This window comes from Nerophis ophidion, linkage group LG19 (genome assembly GCF_033978795.1).
Source record: "Nerophis ophidion isolate RoL-2023_Sa linkage group LG19, RoL_Noph_v1.0, whole genome shotgun sequence".
NCBI lineage: Eukaryota > Metazoa > Chordata > Actinopteri > Syngnathiformes > Syngnathidae > Nerophis > Nerophis ophidion.
Window position 1 is genome coordinate 36876501 of NC_084629.1, and position 23041 is coordinate 36899541.

At 31.4% G+C, this 23041-nt stretch overlaps 1 protein-coding gene across 1 annotated transcript in view; it reads right to left on the reverse strand.

Annotated features, from left to right (window-relative positions):
- Positions 1–4025: 4025 nt before the first annotated feature.
- pou1f1 (POU class 1 homeobox 1) overlaps positions 4026–23041 on the reverse strand; it is a 38379-nt gene continuing 19363 nt past the window's right edge. Inside the window, exons 3-7 of the mRNA XM_061879917.1 lie at positions 20937–21035; positions 9568–9831; positions 4735–4899; positions 4597–4657; positions 4026–4525 (exon numbers count right to left, since the gene is read on the reverse strand). Coding sequence (XP_061735901.1) covers positions 4294–4525; positions 4597–4657; positions 4735–4899; positions 9568–9831; positions 20937–21035 — 821 coding nt within the window. The 3' untranslated portion in view covers positions 4026–4293. The remainder of the gene's footprint in view (positions 4526–4596; positions 4658–4734; positions 4900–9567; positions 9832–20936; positions 21036–23041) is intronic.

Genomic DNA, 23041 nt, shown 5'->3' on the forward strand with positions numbered 1-23041 from the left:
TCATCATTTAGACTATTCGACTTGTGGTGTTCCTTAAACTTCCACCTTAGGTCCTCTCCTGTTTATCATTCAGACTATTCGATTGATGGTGTTTACTCAAGGTTCCACCTTAGGTCCTCTCCTGTTCATCATTCAGACTATTCGACCGGTGGTGTTCCTCAAGGTTCCACCTTTAGTCCTCCTGTTCATCATTCGGACTATTCGACCGGTGGCGTTCCTCAAGGTTCCTCCTTCGGTCCTCTCCTGTTCATCATTCGGACTATTCAACTGGTGGCGTTCCTCAAGGTTCCTCCTTAGGTCCCCTCCTTTTCATCATTCGGACTGTTTGGCTGGTGGTGTTCCTCAAGGTGCCACCTTAGGTGCTCTCCTGTTCATCATTCGGAGTATTCCTCTGGTGGTGTTCCTCAAGGTTCCACCTTAGGTCCTCTCCTGTTCATCATTTAGACTATTCGACTGGTGATGTTCCTCAATGTTCCACCTTAGGTGTTCTCCTGTTCATTATTCAGACTAATCGACTAGTGGTGTTCCTCAAGGTTCCAACGTAGGTCCTCTCCTGTTCATTATTCGGACTTTTCGACTGGTGGTGTTCCTCAAGGTTCCACCTTAGGTCCTCTTCTGTTCATCATTCGGACTATTCGACTGGTGGCGTTCCTTAAGTTTCCACCTTAGGTCCTCTCCTGTTCATCATTCAGACTATTCGACTGGTAGTGTTCCTCAAGGTTCCAACTTAGGTCCTCTCCTGTACATAACTCGGACTATTCGACATGTTGTGTTCCTCAAAGTTCCACCTTAGGTCCTCTCCTGTTCATCATTTGGACTATTTGACTGGTGGCGTTCCTCAAGGTTCCACCTTAGGTCCTCTCCTGTTCATAACTCGGACTATTCGACTGGTGGCGTTCCTCAAGTTTTCACCTTAGGTCCTCTCCTGTTCTTCATTCGGACTATTCGACTGGTGGTTTTCCTCAAGGTGTATCAAAAATAGGATCAATATTACAGTCCCCAGTCCTCTACCTTTCTGGAAATGTAGTCTCCAAAATGTTTATAAAACACGAATATTCCTGCCTTTGGGGGCATCTTCAGGGAGAACTTTTTTTTTTTTTTTTGAGTTTTGCCTATCATTCTCAATCCTTGCGTAAGAAATATGTTTTTTGGAATGCATTTTAAGTCGGAAAATATGGCAAGTACAAGTTGGCTAACAAAGGAGTAAATAGGAATACACAAAACCTCTAAAAGACATCCAAAAACTGCGAATATTAACCAAGTATTAGCATTATTAACTATAAGCGCTAACGCAGAGGAACTACTTTTAGCGGCGCCGTAATCAAAGAGAACTAACTAGCATACATATTGAGCTGCAGTATCGCCTTCGAGTTGGTAAAAGTTAATTCGTGATTATGAATCATGTCTCTCCCCTGGATAGTAGAAGATATTGGACATAATCTGACAAGTTGGTCAACTTTGACATTCAACTTAGACCCGGAGATGGCGAGAAAGACACAAAAACGTGAGGATTATGATGAATAGTTGATGTAAAGGGGAATATACAAACAGCCCATCAGTTTTTATCCCAGTGAGAGCAGACATTGTACAGTAAGTGATAGTTTTCATATATTTGTATATCTTGTTTAGCACTTAGCAATACTGCATCTGTTTAGTTTTGAGCTTCTAAAACTTGTAGATCGTCCTCCTTATATTCAGGCTCAAAAATAGAAGTTTCCGGCGCATCGTTTTTCCCAAAGTAGTCTTTGTTGTCCCTCATCAAGTCGGCCATGATTGGTAGTCTTGTTGTTGTTGAAGGGAAAGTGAGCATCGGGATGCGTCCGTGAAGCTTATACGTTGCCTTTTGTTTAAGATTATCAAAATATGTAAATAGTACATGTTATTATGAATGTTACTAGATACTACATGTATTCTTACATCATGATCAAAATATGTAAATATTACATGTTATTATGAATGTTACTAGATACCACACTGCGATGAGGTGCCGACTTGTCCAAGGTGTACCCCGCCTACCGCCTGAATGCAGCTGAGATAGGCTCCAGCACCTCCCGCGACCCCAAAAGGGACAAGCGGTAAAAAATGGATGGGTGGATGGATGTTCTAGATACTACATATATACTTATAGCATGATCAAAATATGTCAATATTACATGTTATCATGAATGTTACTAGATACTACATATATACTTACAGCATTATCAAAATATGTAAATACTACATGTTTTTATGAATGTTACTAGATACTAAATATATACTTATAGCATGATCAAAATATGTAAATACTGCATGTTACTATGAATGTTACTAGATACTACATATATACTTACAACATGATCAAAATATGTAAATATTGCATGTTATTATGAATGTTACTAGATACTTACTTATATACTTACAACATGATCAAAACATGTATATTTTACATGTTATCATGATTGTTACTAGATACTACATATATACTTACAGCATTATCAAAATATGTAAATATTTCATGTTATTGATTGTTACTAGATACTACATATATACTTACAGCATGATCAAAATGTGTCAATATTACATGTTGTTATGAATGTTACTAGATACTACATATATACTTACAGCATGGTCAAAATATGTAAATATTGCATGTTATTATGAATGTCACTAGATACTACATATATACTTACAGCATGATCAAAATGTGTCAATATTACATGTTATTATGAATGTTACTAGATACTACATATATACTTACATCATGATCAAAATGTGTAAATATTGCATGTTATTATGAATGTTACTAGATACTACATATATACTCACAGCATGGTCAAAATATGTAAATATTACATGTTATTATGAATGTCACTAGATACTACATATATACTTACGTCATGATCAAAATGTGTAAATATTACATTTTATTATGATTGTTACTAGATACTACATATATACTTACAGCATTATCAAAATATGTAAATATTTCATGTTGTTATGATTGTTACTAGATACTACATATATACTTAAAGCATGATCAAAATATGTCAATATTACATGTTATTATGAATGTTACTAGATACTACATATATACTTACAGCATGGTCAAAATATGTATATATTACATGTTATTATGAATGTTACTAGATACTACATATATACTTACGTCATGGTCAAAATATGCAAATATTACAACTTATGAATGTTACTAGATACTACATATATACTTACGTCATGATCAGAGTGTGTAAATATTGCATGTTGTTATGAATGTTACCAGATACTACATATATACTCACGGCATGATCAAAATATGTAAATATTACATGTTATTATGAATGTTACTAGATACTACATATATACTTACGTCATGATCAAAATGTGTAAATATTGCATGTTATTATGAATGTTATTAGATGCTACTTATATACTTACAGCATGGTCAAAATATGTAAATATTACATGTTATTATGAATGTTATTAGATTCAACTTATATACTTACAGCATGATCCAAATTTGTAAATACAACATGTTATTATGAATATTATTAGATTATACATATATACTTACAGCATGGTCAAAATATGTAAATAGTACATGTTATTATGAATGTTACTAGATACTACATATATACTTACAGCATTGTCAAATTATGTAAATATTACATGTTATTATGAATGTTACTAGATACTTCATATATACTTACTGCTCGATCAAAATATGTAAATACTACATGATATGAATGTTACTAGATACTTCATATATACTTACAGCATGGTCAAAATATGTAAAATTACATGTTATTATGAATGTTACAAGATACTACATACATTCTTAAGTCATGATCAAAGAGTGTAAATATTGCATGTTATTATGAATGTTACTAGATACTACATATATACTTACAGTACATCATGATCAAAATATATAAATATTACATGTTGTTATGAATGTTACTAGATACTACATATATACTTATAAAACTTTTTTAGAGATTTTTGGATTTTTCGGTATTTAGAACAAATTGGCTGTATTGTTAGCTGTTATTTACGCATGAAGCATAAAATAAGAAATACAAATATTCTTGTCTTACATAAAGATTGTAAATGATAGGCAAAATTCTCTTTCAGGATGAGGCAGAAAAAGAGGAATATTTATTCTGTATCCTAAAGACGTCCTTCTTACTTCTCGCTCACGTCAACAAATTGTCGCAAGCTTGTGTCGCACAAGCCATTGAAACCAGAACCGCCGTTGAATTAAAATAAATATTTAAAATAATTTATATAAAAGGAGTTGCTGTGTTTAAATAGCTTTTAAGTCATCTGCCGTGTTTTATTGACGTGGGCTATACAGTTTGAGCTCATTTTGGCGAAGCAGGAGCTCAGACTGGTTTTGACTCGCTTCTCCCTCTGGCGCCGGTTGCAGAACCAGACTCGGACCACCTCCTTCTCCAGATGGAGGCCTTTAGCGATGCGGGCGATCTCCTGGGAAGAAGGCTTGCTTTTTTCCACAAAGCTGTGCTCCAGGGCCTCCTTCGCGCCAAGGCTGTATTCAGGTTCAAGCAGAGAACGTTGAAGACACCGACGCAGTAGTTTAATAATCGGTCGGCATTTTACCTGATGGTCGTTCTCCTTTTCCTTTTGCGCTCATTTAGTCCAATCTTGTCGCTGTTCAGGGCTGAAGGCGAAGGAAGTTATTATTATTATTATTATTATTGTTATTATTATGAGACGAAGACTGAAACTGAGACTGACCGCGAGCCAGCTCAGCTTCGTCCAACCACTTGGCCAGGATGGCCTTCAGTTTGCAGGCGTTCTTGAAGCTCAGCTGCAGGTTCTCGAAGCGGCAGATTGTGGTCTGGCTGAACTCAGAGCCGTGCACAGCAGCGAGAGCCTCGCCCACGTTAGTCTGAGTGTAGCCTGGAGGTCACAAAACACCACGCGTCCAAAATAAGACCTCAAGTGTTCGAGAGCCACACTTCTCTCCTCTTTTGCAGTGTTTTTTTTAACCATAGGGCCGGGGCTGCAAATACTGTACGTCAGTCTCGGCTGTGGTCGTTATGGGTCCTCGGTTGTAATACACATTTCCACCACTTGTGGCAGTAATGATTCAAACAAACCAAAGAAGTCTGGAGCTAAATTCATAGAAAATTCCCTCACGCACAAAAATTATGACTAAATTGGTGAAGCTGTATTTTCATTTGCACTTTAATTTTTATTGGCGTTTAGTTAAGAAACATAACTATTATTCATTTAGTTGATTTATATTAGCAAAACATAATTGTATGCAAATGTGTGTCGTTATTTAAGAGTTCATCCTTTGGCCGTGTATTAATTTTCTAATCAGGCTGACCAAAGACTAAAGTTTAGGGGTTGTATTAATGTTGTAATGAAGGCAACACATGATGTAAGTGTCTATATTAGTGATCTTACCTTACTATCAAAATGACTTTAAAAGTATTGTATAAGTCTTATAATGAAGGGAACACATAATGTAAGTGTCCATATTAGCCTACTATCAAAATGACTTTAAAAGTCTTGTATAAGTGTTAGAATGAAGGCAACACATGATGCAAGTGTCTATATTAGTTGTATTAGCCTTCTATCAAAAAGACTTAAAAGTCTTTTGTAAGTGTTATAATGAAGGCAACACATGATGCAAGTGTCTATATTAGTTGTATTAGCCTTCTATCAAAAAGACTTAAAAGTCTTTTGTAAGTGTTATAATGAAGGCAACACATGATGCAAGTGTCTATATTAGTTGTATTAGCCTTCTATCAAAAAGACTTAAAAGTCTTTTGTAAGTGTTATAATGAAGGCAACACATGATGTAAGTGTCTGTTTTATCTATATTAGCCTACTATCGAAATTACTTTAAAAGTCTTATCTACGTCTTATAATGAAGGCAACACATGATGTAAGTGTCTATATAAGCCTACTATCAAAGTGACTTTAAAAGTCTTATATAGGTGTTGTAATGAAGGCAACACATGATGTAAGTGTCTATATTAGCCTACTATCAAAATGACTTCAAAAGTCTTATATAAGTGTAATAATGAAGGCAACACATGATGTAAGTGTCTATATAAGCTATGTTAGCGTACTATCGAAATTACTTTAAAAGTCTTATGTACGTCTTATAATGAAGACAACGCATGAGGTAAGTATCAATATCAGCCTACTATAAAAATGACTTTAAAAGTCTTATATAGGTGTTGTAATGAAGGCAACACATGATGTAAGTGTCAGTACGCTAAAATAGCTAATATAGACACCTCATGCGTTGCCTTCATTATAAGACGTAGATAGGACTTTTCAAGTAATTTCGATAGTACGCTAAAATAGCTAATATAATCGAAATTACTTTAAAAGTCTTATCTACGTCTTATAATGAAGGCAACGCATGAGGTAAGTGTCTATATTAGCCTACCATCAAAGTGACATTAAAAGTCTTATATAGGTGTTGTAACAAAGGCAACACATGATGTAAGTGTCTATATTAGCTATATTAGCCTACTATCGAAATTACTTTAAAAGTATTATCTACGTCTTATAATGAACGCAACGGATGAGGTAAGTGTCTATACTAGCCTACTATCAAAGTGACTTTCAAAGTCCTATATAGGTGTTATAATGAAGGCAACACATGATGTAAGTGTCTATATTAGCCTACTATCTAAGTGACTTTAAAAGTCTTATATGGGTGTTGTAATGAAGGCAACATATGACGTAGGTGGCTATTTAAGCTTACTATCAAAATGACTTCAAAAGTCTTAAATAAGTTTTATAATGAAGACAACACATAACGTAAGTGTCTATATTAGCTATATTAGCCTACTATAAAAATGACTTTATAAGTCTTATATAAGTGTTATAATGAAGACAACACATGATGTAAGTGTCTATATTAGCCTACTATCTAAGTGACTTTAAAAGTCTTCTATAGGTGCTGTAATGAAGGCAACATATGATGTAAGTGTCCATATTAGCTATGTAAGCCTACTATCAAAAAGACTTCAAAAGTCTTATATAAGTGTTATAATGAAGGCAACACATGATGTAAGTGTCTATATTAGCCTACAATCAAAATTACTTTAAAAGTCTTTAATTAGTCTTATAATGAAGGCAACACATGATGTAAGTGTCTATTTTAGCCTATTATCAAAATGACTTTAAAGTCGTATATACGTCTTATAATGAAGGCAACACATGATGTAAGTGTCTATATTAGCCTACTATCAAAATGACTTTAAAAGTATTATATAAGTGTTATAATGAAGGCAACACATGATGTGTCTATATTAGCCTACTATCAAAATTACTTTAAAAGTATTATATAAGTGTTATAATGAAGACAACACATGATGTAAGTGTCTATATTAGCCTACTATCAAAATAACTTTAAAAGTCTTATATAAATGTTATAATGAAGGCAACACATGATGTAAGTGTCTATATTAGCCTACTACCAAAATGACTTTAAAAGTATTATATAAGTGTTATAATGAAGGCAACACATGATGTATGTGTCTATATTAGCCTACTATCAAAATGACTTTAAAAATATTATATAAGTGTTATAATGAAGACAACACATGATGTATGTGTCTATATTAGCCTACTATCAAAATGACTTTAAAAGTATTATATAAGTGTTATAATGAAGGCAACACATGATGTAAGTGTCTATATTAGCCTACTATCAAAATTACTTTAAAAGTCTTAAATTAGTCTTATAATGAAGACAACACATGATGTAAGTGTCCATATTAGCTATGTTAGCCTACTATCAAAATGACTTCAAAAGTCTTATATAAGTGTTATAATGAAGGCAACACATGATGTGTCTATATTACCTATTTTAGCCTACTATCAAAATGACTTTAAAACTCTTAAATTATTCTTATAATGAAGACTACACATGATGTAAGTGTCTATATTAGCCTACTATCAAAATGATTTTAAAAGTCTTATATAAGTGTTATAATGAAGGCAACATGTGATGTAAGTGTTCATATTAGCCTACTATCAAAATGACTTTAAAAGTCCTATATAAGTGTTATATTGCAGCAATACATGATGTAAGTGTTTATATTAGCTTTATTAGCGTACTATCGAAATTACTTTTAAAGTTTTATCTACGTTTTATAATGAAGGCAACGCATGAGGTAAGTGTCCATATTAGCCTACTATCAAAGTGACTTTAAAAGTCTAATATAGGTGTTGTAATGAAGGCAACACATGATGTAAGTGTCCATATTAGTTATGTTAGCCTACTATCAAAGTGACTTTAAAAGTCTTATATAAGTGTTATAATGAAGGCAACACATGATGTTAATGTCTATGTTAGCCTACTATCAAAATTACTTTAAAAGTCTTTAATTAGTCTTATAATGAAGGCAACACATGATTTAAGTGTCTATATTAGCCTACTATCAAAATTACTTTAAAAGTCTTAAATTATTCTTATAATGAAGACTACACATGATGTGTCTATATGAGCCTACTATCAAAATGATTTTAAGTCTTATATAAGTGTTATAATGAAGGCAACATGTGATGTAAGTGTTCATATTAGCCTACTATCAAAATGACTTTAAAAGTCCTATATAAGTGTTCTATTGCAGCAATACATGATGTAAGTGTCTATATTAGCTTTATTAGCGTACTATCGAAATTACTTTTAAAGTTTTATCTACGTTTTATAATGAAGGCAACGCATGAGGTAAGTGTCTATATTATTCTACTATCAAAATTACTTTAAAAGTCTTTAATTAGTCTTATAATGAAGGCAACACATGATGTAAGTGTCTATATTAGCCTACTATCAAAATGACTTTAAAAGTATTATATAAGTGTTATAATGAAGGCAACATATGATGTAAGTGTCTATATTAGCCTACTATCAAAATGACTTTAAAAGTATTATATAAGTGTTATAATGAAGGCAACATATGATGTAAGTGTCTATATTAGCCTACTATCAAAATGACTTTAAAAGTATTATATAAGTGTTATAATGAAGGCAACATATGATGTAAGTGTCTATATTAGCCTACTATCAAAATGTGACAAAGAAGCAGTGGCATAAAACACGTATTTTCTGTGGCAGCGTCGGAGAAAGTTCAAGGACCACCGAAATTAGTCGGACATACTAGCGTTCGCCGATTATTCTCTTTAGGGAAGCAGGTTTAGTATAAAGACTGGGATTCCTAACAATGTTTGTGTCATGTTAGTCCTCCTAAAACAAAACATTTATATTTTTGTCCATTTTCATACACTTTTGAAGAACTAGAACTTAGAGGCACGTGATAAACGGATTTTGACGATAAATTAAACACAACATCAAACATTGTGTCACAGCTGGTCCCACTTTATCGAAAAAATAAAGTTAAAAAACAACTTAGTCGTTTCTAGATGTTTGCCAACATATAATATTCATCTTTAAATAACTTTTGCTGCAAATTAATATCAGTTATCGGCTTGCTAATAATCGGTATCGGTATCGACTCTACATTTGCAGGCAATAGAGAGCTAAATGCAGTGAAAAAGTGCCTATTATTAGGCTTTTATTGTGAAGTTCCTCACCAAGTTTGATCCTGCGTATTTTGAAGTCGTTGGCAAACATCTCCAGCTCCTGGATCTGCGGGGAGTCCATGGCGGGCGTGTCCTCCAGCTCCCGAATGCTCTTCCGCTGCACGTTGGCCCTCATCTCGCACACAGCGGGGGGCCCGGGGCCCTCGTCGCTCACGAGGAGGGCGGAGGATAGAGGGGGGAAACCGTGACTCAAAGCGCAGGAGCCGCTGTTCAGACCCGGGTCTGAGAACTTGTACAGGCAGGGGGTCAGGGATCCTGGACCAGGGCGGAGAATGTGGGCATGGAAGACATATTTTGCATGATAATAATTTCATATTTAAATGATTTATTCAATTATTAATTACATATTGACACTTAATTATTTAATATGTCATTCATTATAACTGGAATTAAATACACGTGTTATTAATTTATAATTTATTGTCAAATTAAATGACTATAATTAATAATTAAATGATTTATTCAATGAATTAATTATCTATTGATACTTAATTACTTAAATATGTCATTAATTATTACTGGAATTAAATACATGTGTTAAAATGTATTAATTGTAAAATTACATGTATATATTTAATGTTTTAATTATTTATTCAATAATTTAATGATTATTGACACTTAAATATTGTCATTAATTATAACTGGAATTAAATACATGCATGTGACATTAATTTATTAATTGTCTAATTTTATGACTATGTTTAATCATTTAATTATTGAATGATTTATTCGTCAATTTAATTAATTTTAGACAGTTATCTAAATATGTCATTAATCATGTGGGAATAATTTAATAATTGTAAAATTAAATGTATGTATTTAATATTTTAATAGCTGAATGATTTATTCAATGATTGAATTAATTATCGACACTTGATTATTGAAATATGTGATTAATTAATGTAATACTTGTCAAATTAAATGACTAATATTTCAATTATTGAATTATTTATTTAATGATTTAATTATTTATTGATACTTAATTACTTACATATGTCATTAATTATAACTGGAATTAAATACATGCATGTGTCATTAATGTATTAGTTGTAAAATAAAATATATGGTTTTAATAATATCATACATTTTTATTTACATGATGTATTCAATGATTTAATTAACTATTGACAATTACTTAAATATGTCATCAATTATTACTGGAATTAAATAAATGTGTTAAAATGTATTAATTGTAAGATTACATGTATGTATTGATTTAATGTTTTAATTATTCATTCAATTATTTAATTAATTATTGACACTTAACTATTGTCATTAATTATAACTGGAATTAAATAGATGCATGTGACATTAATTTATTAATTGTCAAATGAAATGAATGTATTTAATCATTGAATTATTGAATGATTTATTCAACAATTTAATTAATTTTAGACAGTAATCTAAATATGTCTTTAATCATAACTGGAATAAAATACATGTGGGAATAATTTAATATTTGTAAAATTAAATGTGTGTATTTAATAATTTAATAGTTGAATGACTTATTCAATGATTTGATTAATTATTGACACTTGATTATTGAAATATGTGATTAATTAATTTAATACTTGTCAAAATAAATGACTAATATTTCAATTATTGAATTATTTGTTTAATGATTTAATTATTTATTGATACTTAATTACTTACATATGTCATTAATTATAACTGGAATTAAATACATGCATGTGTCATTAATTTATTAGTTGTAAAATAAAATCTATGGTTTTAATATCATAAATTTTTGATTTACATGATGTATTCAATGATTTAATTAATTATTGACAATTACTTAGCCCTAGTGTGTGAATGTGAGTGTGAATGTTGTCTGTCTATCTGTGTTGGCCCTGCGATGAGGTGGCGACTTGTCCAGGGTGTACACCGCCTTTCGCCCGATTGTAGCTGAGATAGGCGCCAGCGCCCCCCGCGACCCCAAAAGGGAATAAGCGATAGAAAATGGATGGATGGATGGATGTCATTAATTATTACTGGAATTAAATAAATGTGTTAAAATGTATTAATTGTAAGATTACATGTATGTATTGATTTAATGTTTTAATTATTTATTCAATTAATTAATTAATTATTGACACTTAACTATTGTCATTAATTATAACTGGAATTAAATAGGTGCATGTGACATTAATTTATTAATTGTCAAATTAAATGACTATATTTAATCATTTAATTATTGCATGATTTATTCAACAATTTTATTAATTATAAACAGTTATTTAAATATGTCATTAATTATAACTGGAATTAAATACATGTGGGAATAATTTAATAATTGTACAATTAAATGTATGTATTTAATAATTTAATATTTGAATGATTTATTCAATGATTTAATTAATTATTGACACTTGATTATTGAAATATATGATTAATTAATTCCATACTTGTAGAATTAAATGACTAATATTTTATTTATTTATTTAATGATTTAATTAATTATTGAGACTTAATTACTTACATATGTCATTAATTGTAACTGGAATTAAATACATGCATGTGTCATTAATTTATTAGTTGTGACATAAAATCTATGGTTTTAATGTTATTTTATTATTTAAATGATGTATTCAATGATTTAATTAATTATTGACAATTACTTAAATATGTCATTAATTGTTACTGGAATAAAATACATTATTAATTGTAAAATTGCATGTATATATTTAATGATTTAATGTTTTAATTATTTATTTAATAATTTAATTATTGATACTTAACTATTGTCATTAATTATAACTGGAATTAAATAGATGCATGTGATATTAATTTATTAATTGTCAAATGAAATGAATGTATTTAATCATTTAATTATTGAATGATTTATTCAACAATTTAATTAATTTTATACAGTTATCTAAATATGTCTTTAATCATAACTGGAATTAAATACATGTGGAAATAATTTAATAATTGTCTGATTAAATGTATGTATTTAATATTTTAACAGTTCAATTATTTAATTAATTATTGGCACTTGATTATTTAAATATGTCATGGAATTAAATACATGCATGTAATTAATGTATTAATTGTCAAACTAATTGACTATATTTAATCATTTAATCATCGAATGATTTATTGAACAATTTAATTAATTTTAGGCAGTTATCTAAATATGTCATTAATTATAACTGGAATTAAATACATGTGGAAAAATGTAATATAAGATTAAATGTATGTATTTAATATTTTAAGAGTTGAATTATTTCCTCAATGATTTAATTAATTGTTGATACTTAATTATCTGAATACGTCATTAATTATAACTGGAATTAAATTCATAAATGAGTCAATTTATTAATTGTCAAATTAAATGAGTAATATTTTAACTATTGAATTATTTTTTAAATTATCTAATTAATTAATGACAATTGTTTAAACATGTCACTCATTGTAACTGGAACTAAAAACATGTGACATTAATGTATTAATTGTCAAATTAAATGCATATAATTAATAATTGTAATTATTGAATGATTTATTCAAATAATTATGTATTGATACCTAATTACCTAAATATGTCATTAATTATAACCAAAAATAAATACATGTGTCACTAATGTATAAATTGCAATATCAAATTTATGTATTTAATGATTTAATATTTGAATTATTTGTTCAATGATTTGATTAATTATCGTCATTATTTAAATGTGTAATTCATCATAACTGGAATTAAATACATGTGGCAATAATTTATTAATATAAAGCTTAAATCATTTAATATTTGAATTTTTTATTCATTGACTTTAATTATTGATACTATATTATTTAAAAATGTCATTAATTATAACTGGAATTAAATACATGCATTTGTTATTGATTTATTAATGTCAAATTAAATGTTTATATTTAGTCATTTATTTATTGAATGATTTATTCAACAATTCAATTAATTATTGAAAGTTTTTCAAATAATGTATTAATTATAACTGGAATTAAATACATGCATTTTTAATATTTTAATGATGGAATTATTTATTCAATTATTTAATTAATATTTAATAATGTAATTAATACATGTGGCATTAAATTAATTGTCGTGAAATAAAATATATGTTTTTAAAGATTTAATTATTGATTTATTTAAATGATTAAATCATTGATTTAATTAATTATTGAAAATCACTCAAATATGTTATTAATTATAACTGGTATTAAATACATTCATGTGTCATTAATTTATTAGTTGTAAAATTAAATGACTATATTTCAAAATTTAATCATTGAATAATTTAAATTATTTATTCAATGATTTAGATCATTATTGTTACTTCTTTACTTAAATATGTCATTAATTGTAACTGAAATTAAACGTGTTATTTTTTTAGTTGTACAATTAAATCTATATAATAATGATTTAATTATTAAATGATTTTCCATGATTTAAATATTGATATTGAATTACTTAAATATGTCATTAATTATAACTGGAACTAAACGATTCATTATTTTATTAGTCGTGAAAATAAATGACTTTATTTAATAATGTAATAATTAAAAGATTTATGCAATGATAAAAACAATTATTGAGACTTAATTATTTAAATTAGTCTTTATTCATCAATGTAATTAATTATAGACAGTTATTTAGATATGTCATGAATTATAACTGGAATTAAATACATGTTTCATTAATGTATTAATTGTAAGATTGAATGTATGTATTTAAAAATGTAATATTTGATTTATTTATTCAATAACTTGGTTAATTAATGACACTTAATTATTTAATATCGTCATTAATTATAACTTGAAATAAATATATGTGTCTTTAATCTATTGATTGTACAATTAAATGATTATAATTATTGATTTAATTATTGAATTGTTTATTCAATTAATTATTTATTTATTGACACTTAATTACATAAGTATGTCATTAATTATAACTGAAATTAAATGCATGTGGCAATGAATTCTTAATGGAAGATTAAATGTATGTATTTAATAATTTAATATTTGAATTATTTATTCAATGATTTCATTCATATTTGACACTAAATTAAATATTTCATTAATTTTAACTGGAATTAAATACATGCACGTGTTATTAATTTATTAACTGTCAAACCAATTGACTATATTTAACCATTAAATTGTTGAATGATTTATTCAACAATTTAATTAATATTTAATTAAATATGTCATTAATTACAATTGTAATTAAATACATGCACGTGCCATTAACTTGTTAATGGTAATAATCAATTTAAATTACTATTTAATATTTTCATAAGGAAATTACTTATTCATTGATTTAAATAATTATTGAGACTTCATTACTTGAATAAGTCATTAATTTAACTGGAATTAAATACATGTGGAATTAATTTATTAGTTGTAAAATCAAATATGTGTTTTTAATCATTTAAATATTGAATGATTTAAATGTGTTCAATTATTTAATTAAATATTGGCAATTAGTTAAATATGCCATTAATTATGAATGGAATTAAATACATGGGTTATCATTTTATTAGTTGTGAAATTAAATTAATGATTTAAAAAATTATTTGTATATGTTATAATTATAACTGGAACTAAACATGTCATTATTTTATTAGTCATGAAAATAATTGTTTAATAATTAATGCAACGATTTAATTAATTATTGCGCCTAATTATTTGAATATGTCATTAATTATAACTGGAATTAAACATGCATGTGTCATTAATTTAGTAATTGTTAAATTAAAAGACTATTTAATCATTTAACTATTGAATTATTTATTCAATGATTTGATTAATTATTGACACTTAATTACTTAAATATGTCGTTCATTTGAACTGGAATTAAATACATGCATGTGTCATTAATGTATTTGTTGTAAAATTAAATATATATATTTAATATTTGGACGATTTATTCTATGATTTATTTTTTATTGACACTTAATTACTTAAATTTGTCATTAATTATAACTGGAATTAAATACATGCATGTGTCATTACTTTAATAATTGTAAAATTAAATGACTATATTTAGTAATTTATTTATTGAATTATTTATTGATGTCCAGGCATCGAGTAATTGTCTCTGGCCCCCTGCCTGGGAGAGGCAATGATGAGAGATATAGCAGATTAGTCTCTCTTAACAGGTGGCTGGATAGCTTCTGCAGACAACAGGGATTTACGTTTATTGATAATTGGCCCTCTTTCTGGGGCAAACCTGGCTTGCTGAGGAGAGACGGCCTTCACCCTAACCAGGAAGGCGCTATCCTCTTGTCTCGGAACATAGACTTCGCATTGAGCCACATTTGACTAACTGCACTAGAGCAAGCCCGGTCACAGGCAATTACAGAGCCTGCTAGCCTGGGTATGGAGTCAGTTAAGTTAGAACTAGCCAGCGCCAGGCTGGATGATCCCTGTACACATAGCAATTTTCGTAGAATAATACACAACTCACAAAATGTTTTTTCTACTGTGTCTATGACTTCGTCAGAGTTAGACATGCGTTCTACTGAGGTGGCAAATTATGATGCGTTCAGTTTATCGCAGCGCCAAGTAGACAATCTGAAAATTCCCGTCATATCAATTCCTAGATATGGTCGTAATTATTTTAAGTACACTGCGCATAATAAACGCAACATTATTAATATTGCTACTACGGATAATTTTATCAACAACTCCTTAAGACAGCCCACTACCTATAATATGGGCTTTCTAAACATCAGATCTTTGTCTCCCAAAACGTTATTAGTCAATGAGGTCATTAGAGACAACAACCTTAACGTCATCGGTCTTAGCGAAACCTGGCTTAAACCAGACGACTTTTTTGCGATAAATGAGGCATCCCCTCCTAACTATACGAATGCGCATATTGCCCGTCACCTCAAAAGGGGAGGGGGTGTCGCACTAATATACAACGAAAACTTTAACTTTAGTCCTAACTTAAATAATAAATATAAATCGTTTGAGGTGCTTTCTATGAAGTCTGCCACACCTCTGCCTCTGTGCCTGGCCGTTATCTACCGCCCCCCAGGGCCCTATTCGGACTTTATTAGTGAATTCTCAGAGTTTGTTGCTGATCTAGTGACGCACGCCGATAATATAATTATAATGGGGGACTTTAATATCCATATGAATACCCCATTGGACCCACCGTGCGTGGCGCTCCAGACTATAATTGATAGCTGTGGTCTTACACAAATAATAAATGAACCGACGCATCGCAGCGGTAATACGATAGACCTAGTGCTTGTCAGAGGTATCACCGTCTCCAAAGTTATGATACTCCCGTATACTAAAGTAATGTCCGATCATTACCTTATAAAATTCGAAGTTCAGACTCATGTTCGGCAAGCTAATAATAATAATAACTGCTATAGCAGCCGCAACATTAATGCTGCCACAACGACGACTCTTGCGGACCTACTGCCCTCGGTAATGGCACCGTTCCCAAAGTATGTGGGCTCTATTGATAACCTCACTAACAACTTTAACAACGCCCTGCGCGAAACCATTGATAGTATAGCACCGCTGAAGTTAAAAAAGGCTCCAAAAAGGCGTACGCCATGGTTTACTGAAGAAACTAGAGCTCAGAAATTATTATGTAGAAAGCTGGAACGCAAATGGCGCACGACTAAACTTGAGGTGCACCATCAAGCATGGAGTGATAGTTTAATAACTTATAAACGCATGCTTACCTTAGCTAAAACTAATTATTACTCAAATCTCATCCGCATTAATAAAAACGATCCAAAATTTTTGTTTAGTACAGTAGCATCGCTAACCCAACAAGGGACTCCTTCCAGTAGCTCCACCCATTCGGCAGATGACTTTATGAAGTTCTTTAATAAGAAAATTGAACTTATTAGAAAGGAGATTAAAGACAATGCGTCCCAGCTACAACGGGGTTATAGTAACACAGATACGATTGTATATACGGCGGATACTGCAAATATCCAAAATAGTTTCTCTCGTTTTGATGAAATAACATTAGAAGGATTGTTACAACGTGTAAATGGAATAAAACAAACAACATGTTTACTTGACCCACTTCCTGGGAAACTTATCAAGGAGCTTTTTGTATTATTAGGTCCATCAGTGCTAAATATTATAAACTTATCACTTTCCTCGGGCACTGTTCCCGTTGCATTCAAAAAAGCGGTTATTCATCCTCTCCTTAAAAGACCTAACCTCGATCCAGACCTCATGGTAAACTACCGACCGGTGTCTCACCTTCCCTTTATTTCGAAAATCCTCGAAAAAATTGTTGCAGAGCAGCTAAATGACCACTTAGCGTTTAACAATCTATGTGAAACCTTTCAATCCGGTTTCAGGGCAAATCACTCGACTGAGACAGCCCTCGCAAAACTGACTAATGATCTATTGCTAACGATGGACTCTGATGCGTCATCTATGTTGCTGCTCCTCGATCTTAGCGCTGCTTTCGATACCGTCGATCATAATATTTTATTAGAGCGTATCAAAATACGAATTGGTATTTCAGACTCAGCCCTGTCATGGTTTAACTCTTATCTTACTGATAGGATGCAGTGCGTCTCCTATAACAGTGTGACCTCGGACTATGTTAAGGTAACGTGTGGAGTTCCCCAGGGTTCGGTCCTTGGCCCTGCACTCTTCAGCATCTACATGCTGCCGCTAGGTGACGTCATACGCAAATACGGTATTAGCTTTCACTGTTATGCTGATGACACCCAACTTTACATGCCCCTAAAGCTGACCAACACGCCGGACTGTAGTCAGTTGGAAGCGTGTCTTAATGAAATTAAACAATGGATGTCCGCTAACTTTTTGCAACTTAATGCCAAAAAAACGGAAATGCTGATTATCGGTCCTGCTAGACACCGACCTCTATTTAATAATACAACTTTAACAGTTGACAACCAAATAATAAAACAAGGTGACTCTGTAAAAAATCTGGGTATTATCTTCGACCCAACTCTCTCCTTTGAGTCACACATTAAAAGCGTTACTAAAACGGCCTTCTTTCATCTCCGTAATATCGCTAAAATTCGCTCCATTTTGTCCACTAAAGACGCCGAGATCATTATCCATGCGTTTGTTACGTCTCGTCTCGATTACTGTAACGTATTATTTTCGGGTCTCCCAATGTCTAGCATTAAAAGATTACAGTTGGTACAAAATGCGGCTGCTAGACTTTTGACAAGAACAAGAAAGTTTGATCATATTACGCCTGTACTGGCTCACCTGCACTGGCTTCCTGTGCACTTAAGATGTGACTTTAAGGTTTTACTACTTACGTATAAAATACTACACGGTCTAGCTCCAGCCTATCTTGCCGATTGTATTGTACCGTATGTCCCGGCAAGAAATCTGCGTTCAAAAGACTCCGGCTTATTAGTGATTCCTAGAGCTCAAAAAAAGTCTGCGGGCTATAGAGCGTTTTCCGTTCGGGCTCCAGTACTCTGGAATGCCCTCCCGGTAACAGTTCGAGATGCTACCTCAGTAGAAGCATTTAAGTCTCATCTTAAAACTCATCTGTATACTCTAGCCTTTAAATAGACCTTTTTAGACCAGTTGATCTGCCGCTTCTTTTCTTTCTCCTATGTCCCCCCCTCCCTTGTGGAGGGGGTCCGGTCCGATGACCATGGATGAAGTACTGACTGTCCAGAGTCGAGACCCAGGATGGACCGCTCGCCTGTATCGGTTGGGGACATCTCTACGCTGCTGATCCGCTTGAGATGGTTTCCTGTGGACGGGACTCTCACTGCTGTCTTGGAGCCACTATGGATTGAACTTTCACAGTATCATGTTAGACCCGCTCGACATCCATTGCTTTCGGTCCCCTAGAGGGGGGGGGTTGCCCACATCTGAGGTCCTCTCCAAGGTTTCTCATAGTCAGCATTGTCGCTGGCGTCCCACTGAATGTGAATTCTCCCTGCCCACTGGGTGTGAGTTTTCCTTGCCCTTTTGTGGGTTCTTCCGAGGATGTTGTAGTCGTAATGATTTGTGCAGTCCTTTGAGACATTTGTGATTTGGGGCTATATAAATAAACATTGATTGATTGATTGATTGATTGATGTTGATGATTTAATTAACTATTGACACTTAATTATTTAAATATGTCATTCTTCAAATAATTTTATAAATGCATGAATGAGGTGATTACATGTCACTTATTCAATTAATGTAAAATTACATTTATTAGTTTTATTAATTGTTGATTTTATGATTTATTTAATGAGTTAAATGACTACGATTTAATCATTTCATGAATGTCTTAGTTATCCACACTTAAGTAATTTTTAAAATGTGTCATTAATTAAAACAAAAGTTAGAGTTTGAATTAAATACATATATGTCATTAAATGTGTAAAAAGTAATACTACGTTTATGTATTTAATTCATTCATGATTTATTTATTAATTTAAGTAACACATGGAAACTATTATTTAAATTAAATCATGAAATAAATAACTTAAATGAGTCAATAATGTATTTAAATTGTGAACTAATCATTGTTTTCATTATTTAATGATTTTTTTTATTTAATTATTCAAACATACCATTGATTAAATCGTGAAAAAAATAATTAGCTTATTAGATTAATTTTTTGATGTTATGATTTATTCAATTCATGACAGAAACAAGTAATTTTTTTTATAAATAAGTACGTCGATTAAATAATAATAAAAAAAACAACATTATTTTGGAAATTACTAAGTCAACAAATAAATTGTGAAATAAGTATTTATTTCATGATTTATTCAATTATGACACCATTAATTATTTAAACACGTCATAAATCGAGTAATTAAACAACAAAATCAATTAAATAAGTAATTGACACATTTAATTAACACAAGCACGTATTTAACTCCAATTAAAGTAACTATTTAAAGATGTATTTACAGTATTTTAGGCCGTCGAGTTGTTAAAAAAGATGGATGGTTACTGTAAATCCATGGCGAGGCAAAATTAATCTAGAAAAAGGACAATAAATAAAAAATCATATGACAATCAATTGTGTAATTTACTGCAGTTGACAATGTCGCCCTCTTGTGGCGATCAGACGATACTGCAGCATGTTGCAAATCACCAATTCAATCATATGGGAGAAATATTTTCCAGTTTGACGCACTCAAATACTTCTTTTATGAAATAAATACACCTCTAATCCCAACATTATTGTTATTTGGAATGATTCGATTTATTCAACACGTCACATGAGATGGAATAAATACCAGGAGATGTTATACTAAAATCCCCTGATGAGCAGGGAAACCTGCGAAACAGGCTTGTAGAGATGAAATAGCCTCTGTGGTTTTTTCCTGAGCTAACGTATATTCCGCTCCATCCCGGCATTGAGCACTGTATAGTTATGTTCAAGAAAGGTGTTTTGGAGTTACCTTGCAGCGGGTTTGCGGCGCTCACCATGTTGGGCGGAGGAACGCCGCATGTTTGCAGGATGCACGTCTGGGAGATACTCGCCGATAACATCTCCTGAGCTGCAACCACAACATTCGGTTAGTTGATTTTACACCACTTTCAACCTTACGGAAATCCTTTTTAACTTATAATCAATTGAATAGACTGAAAAGACAAGATATTTCATGTTCACACTGAGAAAAGCAACATCCGTGTGTAAAGGATATCACCACATGGGCTCAAGAACACTTCGGAAAAAACACTGTCAGTAACTACAGTCAGAAACTATATTTGTTAAGGGCAACGTAAAACTCTACTATGCAAAGCCACAGCCATTTATCAACAACACCCCAAATGTGTACTGTAAAAAATACAGGTGTTTTTATTCACAGTAAAAAAACAAAATGTAAATTTTTCAGTAAAATTCCGGCAACTGAGATGCCTTTTTTTACCATACAAACAGCAGTACTGTTTTTCCATTGACAGTAACAAACACTAAATTTTAAGGTGAAATTATTGCAACTTACTTTAATGCGTGAGGAAATTGTCGAACAGTTTAAGAACAACATTTCTCAACGAGCTATTGCAAGGAATTTAGGGATTTCACCATCTACGGTCTGTAATATCATCAAAAAGTTCAGAGAATCTGGACATATCAAAAAGCGACATTAGTGTGTAAAGGATATCACCACATTGGCTCAGGAACACTTCGGAAAACCACTGTCAGTAACTACAGTCAGAAACTATATTTGTTAAGGGCAACATAAAACTCTACTATGCAAAGCCACAGCCACTTATCAACAACACCCCAAATTTGTACTGTAAAAAATAGTGTTTTTTTTATTCATGGTAAAAAAACAAAATGTACATTTTACAGTAAAATTCTGGCAACTGAGATGCCTTTTTTTTACCATACAAACAGCGGTACTGTTTTTCGATTCACAGTAACAAACGCTAAATTTTAAGGTGAAATTATTGCAACTTACTTTTAATGCTTGAGCAAATTGTCGAACAGTTTAAGAACAACATTTCTCAACCAGCTATTGCAAGGAATTTAGGGATTTCACCATCTACGGTCTGTAATATCATCAAAAGGTTCAGAAAATCTGGACAAATCAAAAAGCGACATCAGTGTGTAAAGGATATCACCACGTTGATCAGAAAGACTTCGGAAAACCACTTTCAGTAACTACAGTCAGAAACTATATTTGTGAAGGGCAACGTAAAACTACTATGCAAAGCCACAGCCATTTATCAACAACACCCCAAATTTGTACTGTAAAAAATACAGTTGTTTTTTTATTCGCAGTAAAAAAACAAAATGTACATTTTTCAGTAAAATTCCGGCAACTGAGATGCCTTTTTTTACCATAAAAACAGCAGTACTGTTTTTCCATTCACAGTAACAAACAGTACATTTTCAGGTGAAATTATTGCAACTTACTTTAATGCGTGAAAAAAAATTGGCGATCTGTTTAAGAACAACATTTCTCAACCAGCTCTTGCAAGGAATTTAGGGATTTCACCATCTACGGTCTGTAATATCATCAAAAGGTTCAGAAAATCTGGACAAATCAAAAAGCGACATCAGTGTGTAAAGGATATCACCACATTGGCTCAGGAACACTTCGGAAAACCACTGTCAGTAACTACAGTCAGGAACTATATTTGTTAAGGGCAACGTAAAAATCTACTATGCAAAGCCACAGCCATTTATCAACAACACCCCAAATTTGTACTGTAAAAAAATTTATATTTTTGTTATTCATAGTAAAAAACAAATGTAGATTTTACAGTAAAATTCTGGCAACTGAGATGCTTTTTTTTTTACCATAAAAACAGCGATACTGTTTTTCCATTCACAGTAACAAAATAAATTTTCAGGTGAAATTATTGCAACTTACTTAATGCGTGAAAAAAAATTGTCGATCTGTTTAAGAACAACATTTCTCAAGCAGCTATTGCAAGGAATTTAGGGATTCCACCATCTACGGTCTGTAATATCATCAAAAGGTTCAGAAAATCTGGACAAATCAAAAAGCGACATCAGTGTGTAAAGGATATCACCACATTGGCTCAGGAACTC